Genomic DNA, 21,689 nt, shown 5'->3' on the forward strand with positions numbered 1-21,689 from the left:
ATAGATACAATACACATTAACTGCGTTAAAACTTGCGAATATACAACATTCTTCGCTGTCCAAATTGTCGCTGCATATAAATAGATTGTCAGGTTTACCGACCCTCGAACATGCAACGTACAATTGTCCATGGGAAAAACAATCAGTATTAAGATCTATACCACATTTTTCTAATGATTGACCTTGAGTTTTGTTGATGGTGATTGCAAATGCTAATCGAATTGGTAATTGCAATCTTTTAATTGAAAAGGCAGATCCGTTGGAATCATGGGAATGCGAGGAAATAAGAACAGCCTCACCCTCAAAAGGCCCTGTCAAGATTGTGGCCTCTATTACGTTTTCCACTGTTTTTTTACGGCAAGTCGCGTGCCATTGCAAAGCTTTGGTGGGTTGATATTTCTTACAGTATTATTGGTACGCCTATTTTTAGTTGTAGCACGTGTGGTGGAAACCCTGAAAGATCCACGGAATTTAAAATTTCAGATGGATAATTAACCGCCTCATTTGGTTCCAAAACTGTGTCGACTGACTTGTAAAGGACTGCCTGGTCTCGAATCTTGGTCAAAACAATATTGTTGATTTCGTGGACGTCTATATTTTTTGGGTGCAAGAATCGCTCTTTCACTTAGCCATTTATTATTTTTATAATTGTTTAGAATATTCGGAAATACTTTTTCAATCAATTCATTTATGGACGTCACTAAATTACAGAATTCAGCAGGTAGTTGTATACGTCCTGAAATTGAGTCTACTGGGAGCTTTCCGTTTCCAATTGCCAGCAATTGATCTGAAAATGTTTGACCAGAGTCATCGTTTTGCAATCGGACACGCATATTTGTAGTTAATTTTAATGTTTTTACGTGTGCCCATAAATTAGAATTTTTCGGCAAGCATTCATTTCGTCTGCAGGGGTTGATCTAGGTATTATAGGTAATGTTTGCCCTGAAATCTCCCGCAAGCAATATTAATGTGCTGCCAAGGGTTTCGAATTCCCTCGCAAATCTTTCAAACATTGATCCAGAGCCTCGAGCGATGTTTTTGTGTGCCATTGTGCACTCGTCCCAAATAATAAGTTTGCATAGCTGCAATACTTTACCCATCCCAGATGATTTGGAAATATTGCACGTGGGAGTTTCTGTAGAATGCAAATTCAGAGGCAATTTCAAAAGCGGACTGAGCAGTTCTTCCACCAGGCAGCAACGTTGCGGCTATTCCGGATGACGCAATTGCCAACGCTATATCATTTTTTGATCGAATTGATGCCAGAATCAGTTTTATCACAAACGTTTTACCAGTACCTCCTGGCGCATCCAAAAAGAAAATTTCTCAACGCTGTTATCGACACAATGCATTATCGTATCATAAATGTCTTTTTGTTCCGACGTTAACTTGGAAATGTTGTTTTGTACATGCGACAACAGATCACTCGTACTGTAACATTGTTCACGATCCAATTCTACACATGTCGAAACAGCAGCGGTACGATTAGGTGAAGGCATTCCCAAATCCTGAAGAGGTTTTGTTTGCCATACATACGCACAAATCTTCTATAATAACTAAAGTGTAGTTATAAATTTCTGATGTAAAATCAAAAGACATATCTGATATCTCTAACCATTTTCGATGGAGTATATCTTCGGACATTTTTGATTTATATTTTTCCCATAACTCTTTAGGAGCTGATGGAGAGCAAGTTGTTATTATGATGCCAAACAATGCACGAATTTGACTTGGAGGTTGACGTCTCGCACGCGTCATTTATGCGTTATCCCAGTGTTGGTCATTCTCCAATAAATTCAGAGTTTGCCATGAACTACGGTAAGTGTCATGTATAGTACCGTTTACAGTTCTCAAATACTCAAAGGACGTCGGACCGGGTACATTCACCAAAAGCAGGCATAGAAAGGAAGCATTCATGTTGATTGGGTGAACGGTGTAGAGTCTTTCTATCGTGGTATCTTTGAAGATGGTAGGTTGGCCGTCGACTGACTTACCCTTTTTTTGACGTTCAAATATTTTATTTTTAGTATTCCTCGTGTAATACGAAGGCACTTCAGTATACAGCAGTTTTTTGCAAAAGAATCATTTTTGCATAGCGAAAAGAAAGCAGTTAAATTTGTATCCGGTGGATTCAGGGCTCTTTGTTGCACGTTGGATTCCGAAAAATAAACACGTTGACCATTCTTTAAATGTACCGCTAAGTGAACAACAGCTAGACTACGTTCATGTATCGGAAATGAAAGAATTCGCCAAACAGCTTCATTACTGCTTATGTGTCTTCCAGCCTGATATTGTACGATTTCGTCGATATCTTTGATTTCGGACTGCAAGCCAAAAACTGCCATGTCACTGCCTTTGTTGACGTATTTACATATGTATTTGATTGCCTTTACGGAGTTACAGTATTCAACGTTTATGTGTGCATTAATGTTTTTGATAATAATGGGGAATATGGAACAACCCACTGGTTATCTACTTCGATGGTGGTACCGTTACGCTTCTTTATTATTGCTGTTTTACCGCCATCTTCAGTAGATCTTCTTCTATATTGTGGGTAACCATCATTGCCAGTAATTGTGTTGGGTACTAAGAGTCGAGGATATTGCTTTGTGTACCTTCCTTTGGCCATGCATGGTTAATTTTCGTTCAGTGCACCGCAAGGTCCATGTATCATATTTTTTACTACAATATCATATAACCCCTTATCGACAGGTATTTCAGCGATCATCAATTTCGTTAGAAGTAATTTTATAATGTAGCCAGATTAGTATATGTGCGTGTGGCAATCCTCGTTTTTGCCATTCCACTGAGTACATCCAGCATCGCACTGACCCAAACACTTCAAGTTTTACTATGTAGTTTATCAGTGATTTCAACTTTTGCGGAAGGCACGGGCCGTAATGTCATGTCTATGAACCGCCGATTGTCCTTGAAGTAAAAGCTGCTGTATCTCGTCCTAAGATTGATTACATGTAAATGTAATAAATAAATCTGGACGACCATAGAGACGAACATACGCAATAGCATCTTGAGTATATTCATGCATATGACGGGGACTGCCAGCATATGACGAAGGTAAAATCGTTAATATTCCAACGTTTGTAGCATTACCGTCATTTACAACTGTATCTCGCAAATGAATGTATTGTTCAGAGCGGAGCTTGGTCTGATTCAGACGTATAAATAGCAAACGTTCTGATTAAATTTTGCATACATATCAACGACGTATTGGTGAAACAATTGACGGCATTTTAAAATATAATTGTCTTCATCCTGCCGAATCATTAGTCTATAGGAATAATAATGCATTGCACTGCATTTCTTATTTTTTTCTTTGTTAGTGGCTGGATTCATCAATTTAATATTAAAATAATAGCCGTCGGCTCCATCCCAAAAAATGATAGGATATTGTAGGGCATCGTAGCATCGATAAGTTTAAGCAATTCTTACCAACTGAGCATTTCGCTTATGAAGAATAATATCTCGAGGTAAAAAACTGATCACCGACCATAACAATTGCCACTTCGTCAATAGTTGGAGCATTGTATCTACGCACATGGTGGCCAGGAGGCGTTTTGTCAGCGGAAATAACAATTTTATGCGTATCAGTAGGCATCAAATCGATGGTTGTTTTGAACAGACGTACTAAATTATTATTTTCGTGGAAAAGATGTTCTAATTGGGAAACGATGTCCTTTCAAACGTCGGGAGAAATTTCGCAACGTGCATTCAATTCAGAATTTCTATCACTGATGAGGTACAATTGTAAAAATTTATGATTATCGCCTGAGAATGGTAGAAGGGACCCTGCTCTATGATAATTTGCCCTTTTACTTTGAAAGTAGGCATAAATTGATCTGGATTTTCGATTTGGGCACTAAATTTTCGATTTGGGTCATTTGGAAACGTGAGTTATACTTTCTGATCTGTGATAAAAAAAAAAAACGCTTAAATTCTGACGTAGTTCCAGTAAGCAAAGTCTTCAATGGCTCTGGTGGTGCAGCCAATAGAGGAAGTTCAACTTTTCCTGAGGCGCAAACACATTCCCATTGTTTCACCATTGAATTTCAAGGCCTTGCAATAGGGACAAATTTTAGACATAGTCCGATTTGAACACATCTACTCAAGCTATAATCATCGACTGGGCTGTACCTGAATGCCAGGCGATAATTTTCAGGTTGCTCTTGTGATTCCTCGGCACGCTTTCTTTTCTTACTTTCTCTGTCAGCCGCAAGCCTGTTTTCTTGCTGTTCTTGTGATTCCTCGGCAACGCCTTCTTTTTTCCACTTTCTCTTTTAGCAACAAGTCTGGTTTCGCGTTGCTCTTGTGATTCCTCGGCAACGCTTTCTGGTTCTTACTTTCTCTATCAGCCGCAAGCCTGTTTTCTTGCTGTTCTTGTGATTCCTCGGCACGCTTTCTTTTTCTTACTTTCTCTATCAGCAGCAAGTTTTTTGGCATAGACTCTTTGAGCAGCTTCCTCGGCTGTTGCCATTGTAGGTTCTTCAGTCATTTACAATTAAACATTTTTCCCTGAACGAATGTCTTAAATACCTTTAACGACGGCATCGTCATAACAAACATAACGACAACTAACTTCATGACGACATGACGACCTGATGACATGTCGTCACTCGACAGACACACAGACAACTTATTTTATATATAGACTAGCTGTTGGGGTGGCGCTTCGCGCCACCCCAACACCTAGTTTTGTGGGGGCGCTTCGCGCCCCCCCAAGCCCCCCCGTGCGCATAAGTCGTTACGCGCCATATTAGTTACGCGCCATTGTAGTTGTGTCCCTGTGTCCCACCTGTGAATATATATATATATATATATATATATATATATAATATATATATATATATATAATATATATATATATATATATATGTTTTTAACTACGTAAAACTTGCGAATATACAACATTCTTCGCTGTCCCATTGTCTGTGCATATAAATAGATTGCCAGGTTTACCGACTCTTGAACATGCAACATATAATTGTCCATGGGAAAAAACAATCCGTATTCAGATCTATACCTCATGATTCTAATGATTGCCCTTGAGCTTTGTTGATGGTGATTGCTAATCGAACATTCCCTGTGTCGCCGTCGTCATTTATATATCCCCCTGTGCCCTCCCGGCGTCCCCGTTGTAGTTGTGTCCCTGTGTCCCGGTCGTCATCTATATTCCCTTTGTCCCGGTTGTCATTTGTGTCCCGGTGTCCTAGTCTGTAACTTCTCTCTGAGTGTTCCGGTCGTCATTTATATTCCCTGTGTCCCGGTGTCCCGGTCGTCATTTGGGTTCCGGTGTCCCGGTCTGTATATACATTCCTTTTTGAATTGGTCTTTTTTTTAGTTTTTAGTTTTTTACCTTTTTCTGTTTTTTTAGTTATACCTCATGACTCTAATGATTGCCCTTGAGCTTTGTTCATGATGATTGCTAATCGAACCTTCCTGTGTCCCCGTCGTCATTATATATCCCCCTGTACCCCGGTGTCCCCGTTGTAGTTGTGTCCCTGTGTCCCGGTCGTCATTTGTGTCCCGGTGTTCCGGTCTGTATATACATTCGTTTTTTGAATTGGTATATGATGAAATAAATTTTTCTGGTTTTTCCCCTTTTTTTTCTTTTTAGTTTTTTTTTTTTGGTTTTTACCTTTTTTCTTAGTTTTTTTTTCTTTTTTCTTTTTAGTTTTTTTTGAAGTTTTTACCTTTTTAGTTTTTATTTTTATTTTTAGTTTTTTTTAGTTTTATTTTCCTCCTTATTTTTAGTCTTTTTGCTTTTTTTATTTTATTTTTTTTTTTTATTTTTTTAGTTTTTTAGCTTTTTTAGTTTTTTTTATTAGTTTTTAGTTTTTTTTTCTTTTTAGTTTTTTGTACTATGATGAAATAATTCATAATTCAGACGTCATATGCGGACAGACAGACAGACAGACATAACACACATACAAATTATTTTTATGTTTTCCTCCTTTATTATTTAGTTTTTTTCCTTTTTTTTATTTTTTTTTTTCTTTTTAGCTTTTTAGTTTTTTAGCTTTTTTAGTTTTTTAGCTTTTTTAGTTTTTTAGTTTTTTTTACCTTTTTGTACCTTTTTACTGAAATTTTCTTATTCTTTTTCACGTTTTCAGGACTGAAATTTTTTCATTCTTATTCACGTTTTCAGGACTGATTTTGTCATTCTTATTCACGTTTTCAGGACTGAAATTTTGTTTCTATTCTTATTCATGTTTTACTATTCCTCTTCCGGGACCTTTCCATTTCAATACCTTTAGGCAAACATACTGGAAAAAGGGTACTTTTACTCAGTAACAACGTAGGTTTGCGTTGCATAAAATTCTCACTAACAGGATTCAATCCAAAAAGGTGAAAATAAATTCGTCGTGGCAAGGAACATGCATAAGAAATGTACGGACAAGGGTATAACTTGAGAAAAAAGAAAAAACAAAGGCGAATTATATTAAGATTATTAGAGATATATAGTACAAATCATAAAAATTATATATTCATCAGGTTAGGAACATACGCAAGAATTTATTTCAAGGGTATAGCTTGAAAAAAAAAAATTGTGAGAAGGTCAGAACCTAAAGTTAAACTTTATAGCACAAGATCCTTCTAAATATCAAATTCATTAAGATCTGGTCACCCTTTCGTAAGTTACAAATACCTCAATTTTCAAAATTACCTCCCCCCTCCCAATTCCACCAAAGAGAGCAGATCCGGTCCAGTTATGTCAGTCACGTATCTTAGACAGGTTTCTATTCTTCCCATCCAGTTTCATCCTGATCTCACCGCTTTAAGTATTTTCTAAGATTTCCGGTCCCCCCCCCAACTACCCCCCCCCCAATTACGTTTGATCCGGTTGAGATTTAAAATAAGATATCAGAGTTACGAGGTCCTTCTAAATATGAAGTTTCATGAATATCCGATCACTCCTTCGTAAGTTAAAAATACGTTATTTTTCTTATATTTCAGAATTACCCCCCCCCCCGCAATTGAGCGGATCCGTTCCAATTATGTAAATTACGTATGCAAGACTTTTGCTTATTTTTCCAACCAAGTTTCATCCCAATCCCTCCAATCTAAGCGTTTCCCATCATTTTAGGTCTCCCCACCCCAAACTTCCCCCAATGTCACCAGATCCGGTCAGGATTTAAAATAAGAGCTTTGAGCCACGATATCCTTCTAAAAATCAAATTTCATGGAGATCCAATCACCCGTTCGTAAGTTAAAAATACCTCATTTTTTCTAATTTTTCAGAATTAACCCCCCCCCCCCCCCCAACTACCCAAAAGAGAGCGGATCCGTTCCGTTTATGTCAATCATCTATCTAGGACTTGTGTTTATTTTTCCCACCATGTTTCATCCCGATCCCTCCACTCTAAGTGTTTTCCAAGTTTTAGGTTCCCCCTCCCAACTCCCCGCCCCCATCACAAGATCTGGTCGGGATTTAAAATAAGAGCTCTAAGACACGATATCCTTCTAAACATCAAATTTCATTGAGATCCGATCACCCGTTCGCAAGTTGAAAATACCTCATTTTCTAATTTTTAAGACTTACTCCCCCCCCCCAACTACCCCAAAGAGAACAAATAAGTTCCGATTATGTCAATCATGTATCTAGGACTTGCGCTTATTTTTCCCATCAAGTTTCATCCCGATCCCTCTACTCTAAGTGTTTTCCAAGATTTTAGGTTTCTCCCCTCCAACTCCCCCCAATGTCATCAGACCCAGTCGGGATTTAAAATAAGAGCTCTGAGACACAATATCATTCCAAACATCAAATTTCATTAAGATCCAATCACCCGCTCATAAGTTAAAAATACTTCATTTTTTCTATTTTTCCGAATTAACCGGCCCCTACTCCCCCCCCCAGATGGTCAAATCGGGAAAACGACTATTTCTAATTTAATCTGGTCCGGTCCCTGATACGCTTGCCAAATTTCATCGTCCTAGCTTACCTGGAAGTGCCTAAAGTAGCAAAACCGGGACTTTAGGTTTTCCCCCTCCGACTCCCCCCAATGTCATCAGATCCGGTCGGGATTTAAAATAGGAGCTTTAAGACACAATATCATTCCAAACATGAAATTTCATTAAGATCCAAATACCCGCTGATAAGTTAAAAATACTTCATTTTTTCTATTTTTTGCGAATTAACCGGGCCCCCACTCCCCCCCAGATGGTCAAATCGGGAAAACGACTATTTCTAATTTAATCTGGTGCGGTCCCTGATACGCTTGCCAAATTTCATCGTCCTAGCTTACCTGGAAGTGCCTAAAGTAGCAAAACCGGGACAGACCGACAGACCGACAGAATTGGCGACTGCTATATGTCACTTGGTTAATACCAAGTGCCATAAAAAGAGAAAAGGCAAACTATATTAAGAGCTTCAGAGATATATAGTCTAAACCATATAAATGTTATATTCGTCAGGATAGAAACAGACGTAAAAATTTATTTCAAGAGTATAACTCAAAAAGCAAATAGATGAACCACTATAAGACTGTCAAAGATATGTAGTCTTAATCATATAAACAGTATATTCATCAAGGCGGGTCATGCGCAAAATTTTTTTCCTAGGATTGAATCCGTTTATTTTTGAATTTTTGAAAGTTGCCATCAAGCTATGGCTAATTGGAGAAAAGCCAACACAGGTAGCCTCAGTGAGAGGCAAAGCTGGCATAAGCCTTTTTCTGAATTGTATAAAAAAAAAAAAAAAAAAAAAAAAAAAAAAAAAAAAAAAAAAAAAAAAAAAAAAAAAAAAAAAAAAAAAAAAAAACGAACAGGGGAACTATGTTAAGAGTATCAAAGATATATAACCTACATCATAAAAATCTTACGATCTGGGACCGAAATGTCCTCCATTCCGTCTCCACCCCCCACCTACCCATTCCCCTTGTGCACGATTCAACACGTAAATTTGTTGAAATTTTTGAGGCAAACGAGGATAAAAACACTGGCAGTATTTGAAACTTTTATATTTCTAGGCACGAAGCTTGCATTCTCATGATTATGTGATATGGTGTGGGGACTTCAACTACCGAATTGACATGGAGAGAGACACAGTGAAAGAAACTATTTTTGAAGGGGATTGGCCCAGCATGTTGGAATTCGATCAGCTTAAGGTATGCAACTTCAAAGTATAAAAAGTAATGTAAAAAAATTGGTGAACAAAGAAAATGTCAAAAGCTTAACGAGTTTTTGGAAAATTGCTAAATAAATTAATACTTTTTGAATTCAGTTTCTTACCGTCTAGAATAGGGGTTCCAAACATGGGGCGGAGGCCCCACCGGTGGGGCATGGCAATATTTTTGTAGATCATGGACAGGGCGTCCACCCTTTTGCTGACTATACTTTATACCCTTGATTTTGAAATAATAAAAAAATCATGTGAATGACATCACATTTATACGCATTTAAGATAAGATAGAAGGCTCTTAAGGTAAGAGCAAATAAGGGACAGGATAGTATTGCATTGACGTTACGCATTGTATAAAAAATGTGTTGACATACAAACAATAATTTACATTAGTATAAAATATGCCTAGGAGACGACAAAAAAAAACCCACCAAGTTAATGGGCTTTTAAACTTCCTTCAGGTGAATACACGCAAAGTTTTGAATAACAAAATTCAAATATCATGAGGGGGGCATCACAATTTTAGAAACGCCTAGGTGGGGCATGGCCCAAAATTGGTTGGGAACTAGTGATCTAGATGTATGGAAGACTTATCTCTGTCACTCACCACAAAAGATAATGAAAGCCTCCATGTTCAATAGAAATTTATTACAACACAAAAAACACGCAAGGCTGATTGTTCAACATTAAAAACTGCCCAGCTCCCTTATTGAAGAACTTCCTGTTTTAGACTAAATGCCTGGGTATGACCCCGATCGTTTGGCCACATGTTAAATTGCTGTTAGTGTTTAATCTTCTGAAAGCCACAGAGGCCTTTTTGGGGTATTTATTTGTAATTTTCTGTCTTTTAAATAAAGATTTCTCTCTCTATCAACAAAAAATGGGTAAGGTAGTTAAAATTTATTGCAAAACGCCTGCGAGTCGAAGCAACATAAAATGCAGCCTACAAACAAAGCTTGAGGAACAAAATGCAACTCTATAAATAGAAATTCAAAAAAAAAGTCCAGTATTTTAACCAACAAACAATCACCATAATAAAATTTAATTCAAAATTCAAACCATAACAAGCTATCCCCTCAAGCATAATTTCCTATGTTTAATCCCCAAACGAATAAACTTACACAACTGTTTAATAGCATATGCATTCCTCTTAGCCATCCGCTAAATTAACCAATACTCACTCCCAAACGTTCGTCCAAAACATTCATTCCGCAACTCAGACAGCTCCTCGCACTCGGATACAAAATGAAAGAAATCCTCATTCACACATCCACACACAAGGCAAAAGTAGTGGCCCCTTGCCACGCTAAATTTTCCCAAAAATTTCCTTGTCTCACCTAAATTTAAACTATCCGGGATTGTTGTGTTCAAAACCAAAGGGAACATCTGATATTTTTTTAAGCCTGTGCTGGAATGTGAGAAAGATGATTCAAGATATTCAACTGGATCTCAATCGTTTTGGTCGTAATTACAGAGGCATATTTTCTTCATTGGAGTTAATGAAGATTGGCGATGATTGGGACCAGTACTCCTGTAGCACTTCCATCTCGTACATAACTGAAATATAAATCACGGAGCCGATATTCTACCACATCCTACAATCTTTCGCCGATTTTCATTTACATCTTGAATCAAAGAAATACCCTAGAAAGAGCAAATAACGACGAAGACCACACTACCTTGTAAAACACGAACAACAGATAGAACGATTGGGAGCACTATTGTAAGACAGTGCAGCTCTAGCCATAAATGAATATTTCGACCTTATATCCAAGGGCCATCCTTAGCAAAAATCTTTTTAAAACAGTCCTGGAATCCTCGTTTCAATTAAGTTCAACCAGGACTCTTTCTCAGAGTCCTGGTTGACAGCAGTCAATCAGGACTCCAGAACTGTTTAAAAAATATTTTTATTTTTAAAGGTCGTATTTTAATGAAATTTTTTATGTACATATATTCATTTGTGTTTTTCTCGAAACTTAATATTCATTTCGAATATTCATTTGGGGTTGGAGTTCCACTGTCTTACAAAAAATTTCCAATTCTTCTACCTGTTGTTTGTGTTCATGCAGAAAGATCTTGAAACTTTTTTCTCTTGTAAACCAATGGAAAATGCGAGGTATATCACTTCATTTTTGGTCTGAAGGATAAAACAGCTAATTTAAGACCTTAATGGAGTATGTTTCAGTAAAACTTCTATCATATTTGCACCTCGAAATAGTTTTTTTTTCTGTCAAAATTCAATACATCCTCTTTCCTTGCTCACAAATATGCCTGGGAAACTGAATTTTTTACATTAAAACTGATTCGCTGTATCTTGGGCCAACAATCCAACCATATTTGCACCAACAACTGGTCCTCCGTGACAATCAATAATCCAAAAAAACAGTTTTTACTTTATCTGCTCCTATCTAAAAGTAACACTGTGTTCTGTTTAAAGCTTTAAAAATTGTCACAACCACTCTGTTGAAAAATCCTTGTCATAAACACATGCAATGTGGGAAGTGTTTCAATTATCTCAAAAAAAACTGGGTTCCCCGGAATCTCCATGAAAGTTAATGTTCGTTAATGATCGAATATTAACGCGTCCTAGGTCCCCTCGTTTCCGCAGTTTTCATTAAACTGCGGAATTTCTTGACAATTCCTTGCTAAGGAATTTCTTGACAATAAATTGAAATTTGACGATGACGATGACTTGACGATTGCTTAAACGTGTAAGTTTTATTTGTTTTTAATCTTTTGACGTGGTGTAAGCTTTTTTTTTATTGGTGAATTTGATCAAACAGTTCGTGGTAACGAACTGTAGTAAGGAGCGACCCGGCTCAATAGTAACCGAAACTCTAAAAAATGGTATTTTGGTACCAATAGCTACATCAAAAGAATCGCATTTTAATGCTGATTTTATTTATATAAGTTTCATCAAGTTTAGTCTTACCCATCAAAAGTTACGAGCCTGAGAAAATTTTCGTTATTTTAGAAAATAGGAGGGGAAACCTCCTAAAAGTCATAGAATCTTAACGAAAATCACACCATCAGATTCAGCGTATCAGAGAACCCTACTGTAGAAGTTTCAAGCTCCTATCTACAAAAATGTGGAATTTTAAATTTTTTGCCAGAAGGCAGATCACGGATGCGTGTTTATTTGTTTGTTTTTTTTGTTGTTTTTTTTTCCCAGTGGTGATCGTATCGACCCAGTTGTCCTAGAATGCTGCGAGAGGGCTCATTATAACGGAAATGAAAAGTTCTAGTGCCCTTTTTAAGTGACCAAAAAAATTGGAGGGCACCTAGGCCCCCTCCCACGCTAATTATTTTTCCAAAGTCGACGGATCAAAATTCTGAGATAGCCATTTTATTCAGCGTATTTGAAAAACTTCATAACTATGTCTTTGGGGACAACTTACTCCCCCACAGTCCCTGTGGGAGGGGTTACAAGTTCAAAACTTTGATCAGTGCTTACATATAGTAATGGTTATTCTGAAGTGTACAGGCGTTTTCAGGAGGATTTTTTGGTTGGAGGTTGGGGTTGAGAAGAGGGGGATATGCTGGGGGAACTTTTTCATCGAGGAATTTGTCATGGGGGAAGAAAATTTCCATGAAGGGAGCGCAGGATTTACTAGCATTACTTAAAAAAAAAACAATGAAAAAATAAATATCAAAAAGTTTTTTTTTCAGCTGGAAGTAAGCAGCAGTATTAAAACTTAAAACGAACAGAAATTATTACCCATATGAGGGGCTCACCTCCTCCTAATACCTCGCTCTTTACGCTAAAGTATTTTTAGTAATTTCAACTATTTGTTCTGCGGCTTTTGTGATTCAGGGGTCATTCTTAATGAATTGGGACAAAATTTAAGCTTTAGTGTAAAGAGCGAGGTACTGACGAGGGGGCGAACCCGCTCATATATGTAATAAAAACATGAGAATACAATAGTTCTTTACGTAAGCTAATTTATAAGTTACGTATATCTTTTACTTATAAAAAGATTCCCAAAAAATTAAAAGTTCTAGTTGCCTTTTTAATTAACCGAAAATCAGAGGGCAACTAGGCTTCCTCCCCCGCTCTTTTTTTCTCAAAATCATTCGGTCAAAATTATGAGAAAGCCATTTAGCCAAAAAAATAAATATACAAATTTCGTTTTAATTATTCCTCTGCGGAGAGCCAAAATCAAAACATGCATTGATTCAAAAACGTTCAGAAATTAAACAAAAAAAAGTTTTTTTAAATGAAAGTAAGGAGCGACATTAAAACTTAAAACGAACAGAAATTACTCCGTATATGAAAGGGGTTTTTCCTTCCTAACGCCCCGCTCTTTACGCTAAAGGTTTTTACTGTTTTAAAATGTAGAGTTAAGAGAAAGAGTCAAACTTTAGCGTAAAGAGCGGGGCGTTGAGAAGGAAAAGCCCCTTTCATATACGGAGTAATTTCTGTTCGTTTTAAGTTTTAATGTCGCTCCTTACTTTCATTTAAAAAAAAACTTGTTTTTTTATTTAATAAAACAATAGTTTTAATAATGGTAAAAGAATTATCTGTTCATTTTTATTAAAGTTAACTTTGCATTCTTCGGTCTGTTTTAAGTATATTTAATTTTAAGTTTTGTTCTATTGTTATACTGCTTTGTTTGTTTTTTTTTTATCCCAAAATTCGGATTCCGCTCTTCGGGGCTTGTGATATTTTTTTTTCCTTATCTAGCACTGAATATCAATCAACAATTTTTGTTGATGTTAATTTTTGAAGAATCTAGTTTTCGAACAGCAAAATTTGGGGAAACTCCAAAAAAATAGAAATTTTTTTGATAAGTTAAAACTGTTATATTCAAAAGGTCGCTTTTTAAAATACAATCTTAACAAAAATGGTGCCTATTTCCCATCAAAATATGGGAGATTTGTATTTTTGAACTATTGATATAGTACCTCAAGCTAATCCCCCCGCCCCAGAAAAAAAAAGTTAGAAAAATCGGGTAAGGGTTCGCTAAAATAGTCATTTCAAGAAAAGTGAGATGATTTAGGGTATATTTATTGTAAAAAGATTTATAGGCATATTTTTTTAAAGATCTTTTTTATAGGCTAATCAGAATCGTGGTCTGGTCTTTCAAGACTACATAGAAGGTGAAATCAACTTCCCTCCGACATACAAATATGATCTTTTTTCTGATGACTATGATACAAGTGAAAAGTGTCGAATTCCAGCGTGGACAGATCGTGTTTTATTAAGACGAAGGAAGTTTGGAGATATAGGTTGGTAAATTTTGTCCTAGAATCGTTTCTTATCAATCTTTAACTTTTTTTGCAAGAGGAGAGTGTAGTTTTAAGAGGGGGAATCAAATTAAGCCTTAAAAAAGCTTTTATTACAATAATCTAGTGCATATCTGTGCACATAAAAGAGCGCAAATCCCCTCCTCAAGATTGGTTCAAAAGAAAACAGATTACATGGGGGGGGGCTCCTCAACCCCCCCACCGTTTTATTTCTGGTGACTCAGAAAGCAAATTAAGCTAGTAAAATTTTGTCGCAAAGTGCTACGTTTTTACTGGATTATTGTGTAAATTCAATGTCTGAAAAGAATAAAGTTAATGCTATTAAGGTCTAAAATTGGGCCTCTCCAAAAAGAGTCATGCTAGAACCATTCTTCATGCTAGAAACATGCTAGAATGCCAGAACCATGCTAGAAACATTTTTATATTGCTAATTTTATGCTTGTTTCCATGGTTTGGTTCGTGTTTTTGGCTATTCATTCCCAGCCCTCCTTTTATAGTCTCATTTAGCCCTATTCTATATAAAAAAAAAACTCACCAAAAAAAATGGAATTCTCACTTTATAATATGCAGTAAGCATCAGTGAACCACATTTCCTTGTTTGTTCTTTTTTTTGCCATTTTCATCTGTTTTGAATCGGTTTTCATAGCCTAAGGCTAAAATTTTTATCTACATAGCCTAAGGCTATATGAGACCATTAGAGGGGGGTCTGGGGATGGATTGTCAGAAACACGAACCAAACGATGGAAAATAAGCGTATAATTGACAATCGAAAAATTAGTCTCTTTCTGCTCTAGCATCTCTCTTTCTTAATAGGCCTTATTCTAGACCTCTAGGCGCTATTCTAGACTTCTAGGCCCTATTCTAGGCTGCAAAATATTATCTACAATTGCAAGCTGTTTTCCTTGGAGAAGCCATATATTTCTTTACCAGTTCATACGATAATAATATAAATTAAGAAGATGAAATCTGTGACCAACTTAAGCGACAACCACTGAAACCTCGACCTGTTAGAATTTCGTTTTACGTCGGTAAACGCAACGGTTTTACCATATCAATTTCTAAGGTACGTTGAAAGATGAATAAAATAAATAGAATGATAGGTTAATGAAAATAGATTATAATACTGACAGAATATCTCCGGTTTTCTTGATAAAGTTTAGTATATGCTGTCGTTTAGCCACACGAAACAACGGGTGACTCCTCGTCGATTTTACCATTCGATAGCAACTGGTTGGTAATCAGGCTATTGTAAAGCAAGAGGTGATTTAGTCTATGATTTTGAATGCAAAATAAGAAATTAAGTACAGAAAATAATCATGTCAAGTTCGAGCATAAATAAAAGGCTGCAAAGTGATTCCAAGCCGATTGATTTTCCCTATTTAATGGAATATTATGTTTAAGGGAGTAATTTATGTACTTTTAAATTCAATTCAAAGTTTAATTCTCCCGTAGTAGGTAATCTTTTTTCCCAGTAATGGACCAAATTGCATGGTGATGCAGAACACCATAGTTGGAGGATCCTCTATAGGGGGACAACTGCGACAGGGTGTAAGATCCAGACCCATGGAAACTGGCCTCTGCAAAGAGCTGTCTCGACCCTTTCGGGGTACCTGCAAGTCTGGGGATCTTGCGGCCAACTGTATTCCCACTTGAGGAGTGGCACTCCCTCGAGGAAGTTATAGCCTAGTAAACGACACAGCGTTCGCACAGGACTTTGATTATTGAATATTTCTTCTGGGTTTGGTCTGTTTTGGTCGGTGTTTTCGGGCTGAAAAACCTCTTCCTAACTAATTTATATACTATGGGCTGCCTCTCCGTAGTAGCACAATATTAGTAGGTATGAATATATAATGAGTAGGAGGTAATAAGCTTTAGACTGTCTGTGCAGGATTTTGACTCTTGTTGATAGAAGAGCATCTCCAAGTACTGAACACCATGTTGTGAGCAAGATGGGCCCAGGATTGCACAAAGCCTCTATTTTACTGGAGGTCCCGGGGACTTCTTGCTGTCCGGTTCTAAGCCGACTTAAGCGATTCGGTGTAGACTTGAGATGTGTTGGCCCCCATCCTGCCCTTTTACCTGGGACCATTGCCTTTCCTGAGGCCAAAATATTTCGACTTAAATTTTACTTTAAAATAAAAGACTTAGAGTGGAGGGATCGGAATGAAATTTGGTGGGAAAAATAAGCACAAGTCCTAGATACATGATTGACATAACTGGGACGGATCCGCTCTCTTTGGCGTATTTGGGGGGGGGGGGGTTAATTCTGAAAATTAGAAAAAATGAGATATTTTTAACTTACGAACGGGTGATCGGATCTCAATGAAACTTTATATTTAGAAGGATATCGTGTCTCAAAGCTCTTATTTTAAACACCGACCGGATCTGGTGACATTGGGGGGAGTTTGGGGGGGGGGACCTAAAATCATGGAAAACGCTTAGAGGGGAGGGATCGGGATGAAAAACTTGGTGAGGAAAATAATCAGAGGTCTTAGATACGTGATTGACATACTTGGAACGGATACGCTCAATTGGGGGGGGGGGATTAATTCTGAAAAATTAGAAAAAATGACGTTTTTCTAACTTACGAAGGAGTGATCGGATATTCACGAAACTTCATAATTAGAAAGACCTCGTAACTCAGATCTTTTATTTTAAATCTCAAGCGGATCCAGCGTCATTGGGGGGGGGGGCAGTTTGGTGGGGGAACCGGAAATCTTAGAAAATACTTAAAGCGGAGAGATCAGGATGAAACTGAATGGGAAGAATAGAAACAAGTCTAAGATGCTCTTTTTGGTGGAGTTGGGGGGGGGGATTAATTTGGAAAAATGAGGTATTTTTAACTTACGAACGGGTGACCAGATCTTAATTAAATTTGATATATAGAAGGATATTATGTCTCAGATGCTCCATTTTCGACTCGAATTGGATCCGGGGACATAGGGGGTATGAGGAGGGAAACAGAAATCACGGAAAACGCTTAGAGTGGAGAGATCGGGATGAAACTTGATGGGAAGAAAAAGCTCAAGCTCTAGATACGTGATTGACATAATTGGAACGGATCCATTCTCTTTGGCGGAGCTGGAGAGGGGTGTTAATTTGGAAAATCTAAGAGGTTGCCCCCCCTTCAACGCCTCACTCTTTACGCTAAAGCTTTTTGTTGTTTTAAAAAGTAGAGTTGTCAAAAAGAGTCAAACTTTAACATAAACAGCCAGGAGTTGAGGAGGGGACAACCCCTTTCGTGTACGGAATAATTTCTGTCTGTTTTAAGTTTTAATGTCGCTCCTTACTTGCAGTTGAAAAACTTGTTGTTTTTTTATTTAATCCGTTAAAAGAGCAAGTAGATTTTTTTTTTTTTTACTTACACCTATTTCCTTATCTATTTTAGGAGGTACCTTACCGCAAAGTCAGGTACTGAATATCTCATGTTTATTGAAATAAAGCATGCAAATCTAAAAAAAAAAAAAAAAAAAAAAAAAAAAAAAAAAAAAAAAAAAAAAAAAAAACATACTACAGTTCTTTTTGGAATGTTGCACCTCAACTCTGGTAAACATGATTGCAACTGTACTCTAATTTTAAATTCCTTGTCGCTTAATTTGTATTTCCAGTGGCAAAAGTTCTATCGTTCATATAAGAAGAACTATCATTAAATGTCACTTCTTTTCTTCTTTTTTTTTGTCATACAATTATGTCTTCGGAAATTTTTAGTTCGATTTTCTTTAAACTGACTATAAACGGAAGAAGTACGTTAATCCCATTAATAATAATAATAATTTACCTGAACCCTCTATACATACCAAAAAAAAGAGGAGTACGGGAAAAGAAATATACGTAATAAAAACACTTATCATCGAAAGCACTAAACAATGCACTAACTATGACTCACAAACCATTAATAAAACCCAACGAAAAAACTACGGCTGATTCACATCGCTGTCTGAATCTGCCTTCTAAAACATTCATCTTATCACATATCTCAAAAACTCCGTAACGTTTGGAGATGTAACTGTTACGAGACCAAATAGGAACACGAAGAAAATACGAAATTTGACTAAGACCGACCGAATTTGTTGACGTTTTGACGTGATAAAAACGTCCATAATGGCACCAGAAAATAGACATGGGGAGCCGACCAAGTGTTTTTTTTTTTTTTTTTTTTTTTCAAATTGGCCTTCAACTCTGGAAAGAACTCCATAGTACTTTTTCAACTTACCTAATAAAATGACCCATTATTTATTTGCCTAATAAATTTTTCATTAAAAATTAATGAAACAGGCCCTGATTGGTCCCCATGCAAGGTAGTGTTTTACGGAAGAGCTGAATTAAAACAGAGTGATCACCGTCCTGTCATTGCAACATTCGATGTCGACGCTCTTCGAGTTGATGAAGACGCTAGAGAGGATGTTATCTCGGATGTTATAAGAAGAGTGGGCCCCCAAGATGGTACCGTCGAAATTCAAGTAAGTAATTTAACTTACTATAACTCAAAACGCGTGTATGCATCGACGGCGCGTTCAGATCGTATTTCCTAGTATTAGGCTTAATAGCTAAATAGTAAAAATTTCCTAATGCCAGGCTAAAAAATCTGGAAAGTTTGAAATATAATTCATTTGTTGCATGGTTTTAGCTAAAAAAAAAAAACTAAGAAAAATATCGAATCCAAAATTTTAATCTTTTCTTTGACACAAAAACTAAGGCAGAATTATGCACTTACTCTGCCTGTATCTCCCCCCAAAGTGTGCGTCTATAGAAATCCCAAACTCCTTGTCTTTTTGTGCTTATATGTTCCTATTTTATAGAGGTTATACTCAAGTCTAACCCGTAGTAACAAGTTTCGTAATTTTTCGTGATAAATTTTATAAACATTTGAAATTCATTTTCGAAACCTAGTGTCCTAGTCCCAAGGGCATATTCAGGATTTTGTTTAGGGGGGGAGAGAAACGCATCAAAAATTGGTTTATATGCATTTTTGTTACGTTTTTACGAGTCGGAAATAAATTTCAAGGGATTTAAACCCTTAAAACTTCCCTCGCCCTGGATACGGCCTTGCCTAGTCCTTTTCTTTTATGGTATGTACTTGACCAATATTATTCGCTCATTGTCCTTTTTCGCCTTACCTCTTCCTTTTGAATACATCGGTATAAATCATAAATAGGTGCCTAAATGTGCACTAGTCGATCCTAGGATGGACTCCGTTGCTATTGCCCTAGCAAGATTTGACTTTTTATGCTTAGAATAGATGGTAGTTTCAGGCCCCTATTCCATGTTAGACTATTTATAGTCTAAAAACGTGAAACTTCATTGTTTTTAAGTCAACTTCTATAATCGTCGCTCGGCTCAATAGAAACCGAAATATATACTACTACTACTAACAACTCACTACAGCACCAAGTTGCCTGAGGCAAACACAGCTACGCAGGCTCCTTCTCTGTCCCAATCTATCCGAAGCCCCCTCTACAATCTCCCAGGAAGTTCTGGTTTCCCTTAATCTTTCCTTATGACATCATCCAACCCCAGTCAGGGACAACCTGCTTTTCCCTTGGCCCTCGATGGTTGGCCGACAAGGACAATCTTTGGCAATCTGTCATCCTTCATCCGCAGAACATGTCTTAGCCATCACAATCTTTCTCTCATTATAGCCCTAGAAAACGGGATTGAACTACATTTTTCGTACAGTCTACTGTTTGAGATACGGTTAGTAGGTCGGTTTGTGATTCGATTACTTTACTATTGTTTTGAGTATCACTTGACTATGACTACCACTCTACTAAGACTATGATGTTTACCGACTATCACTTGACTATTATTATGCTAACGATTTAATACCGCCCCGACTCTCCAGCCCGGGGTTCGCTTATGTTTTTAAATTTTGATTATATCCTAGATCGTTTCCATTGATTTTTTGTAGTGTTAGACAAGGTTCCGACAGACGAAGATAATTTTTACTAGAAGAAAACTACCAATCAATGTCCTTATATAAATTTGTTAAAAACATATACAAAAGCTCTAGATATTTCGATAATAGAGTCAGTCATCATCATCAGTAGAGAAAATAAAGTATTAAAATTAAAACACAATATATTTAAACTGAATAAAATAATCACTTTCGGGGTCACAGCAAGTTTCCGTCCATTGACTTACACGGTTCATTAACTTTCTTGAATTCTTTAAAAATATGCTGAATAAAGGTGATAAAATCGTCTTCCTTTATTCTTCTTTCATCCGTATCATGCTTCATACACAGAACGTGTCCTAGCCATCTCAACCTTTCTCTCATTATAGCCCTAGAAAGCGGGATTGAACCACACTTTTCGTACAGCCTACTGTTAGAAATACGACCAGTCAGTCGGGTACCCAGAACAGTAGGCAATTCCTCTGGAAAGCATCTAGCAAATATTCATCCGCTTTTCAAAGCAGCAACTGGAACGTCGATTCGACGCCCTATGCGCCAGCAATGGCTCTGGAGGATCTTTACCCTTACCCTTTCAAAGCAGCCATGCTTGAGAGCCATATTTGACCATTGTCATCGCTGTAGCTTCCAATATTCTAATCTTGGTTTGCAGACTTATCTTCTTATTCTTCCAAACTTTTTTAACTGTGAAAAAAAACACTCTGATCCTTATCTATTCTACTTTTAACATCTTCACTCCTCCCAACGTCTTTACTAATAATGCTACCAAGGTAAGTCAAGCTGTCCAACCTATCAATCTTTTCGTTACCCAACGTCACTTTTTCATCTTCACTTATTCCTAGCCTTAGTGACTTAGTCTTCTTAACATTTATTTTCAAACCTATTCTAACACCCTGAACTCGTAAAACCTTTAAAAATTCATTTATTTAGCTCACATTTTGATCTAGAATGCTTAAATCATGAGCATAATCTAAGTCCAGGAGATTTTTTCCTCCACATTGGATTCCATGGTTTCCCATTGTCTTTCCTGTGCTTCTTAAGACAAATCCATCAAAATGATCCATATAAAGGGGGATACCATACAAGGATAAAACCTTTGCTAAAGCTCTTCTATCAACAGAATCGAACGCTTGCTCATAATCTATAAAACTGAAAAATAAAGGTGTTTGATATCTCAGGCACTTCTCAATTATTAACCTAAGTGTGAAAATTTGGTCGACACATCCTCTACTTTTTCGAATACCACGCTGTTCCTCTCTTAAAACTTTGTCTACAGCACATCTCAGTCTAAAAAGTATCATATTGCTAAGTAATTTGCTACCTCGAGAGACCAGAATAATGCCTCGATAATTATCACCGTCACTCTTATCACCTTTCTTATACAGTGGTTTAATT

At 36.9% G+C, this 21,689-nt stretch overlaps 1 protein-coding gene across 1 annotated transcript in view; it reads left to right on the forward strand.

The window, feature by feature from the left end:
* LOC136035649 (synaptojanin-1-like) overlaps positions 1-21,689 on the forward strand; it is a 182,981-nt gene that overhangs the window by 146,550 nt on the left and 14,742 nt on the right. Inside the window, exons 15-17 of the mRNA XM_065717555.1 lie at positions 8,985-9,122; positions 14,194-14,365; positions 18,659-18,843. Of these exons, the coding sequence (XP_065573627.1) occupies positions 8,985-9,122; positions 14,194-14,365; positions 18,659-18,843 (495 nt within the window). The remainder of the gene's footprint in view (positions 1-8,984; positions 9,123-14,193; positions 14,366-18,658; positions 18,844-21,689) is intronic.

This window comes from Artemia franciscana, chromosome 14, assembly GCF_032884065.1.
Source record: "Artemia franciscana chromosome 14, ASM3288406v1, whole genome shotgun sequence".
In the NCBI taxonomy this organism is placed as follows: Eukaryota; Metazoa; Arthropoda; class Branchiopoda; order Anostraca; family Artemiidae; genus Artemia; species Artemia franciscana.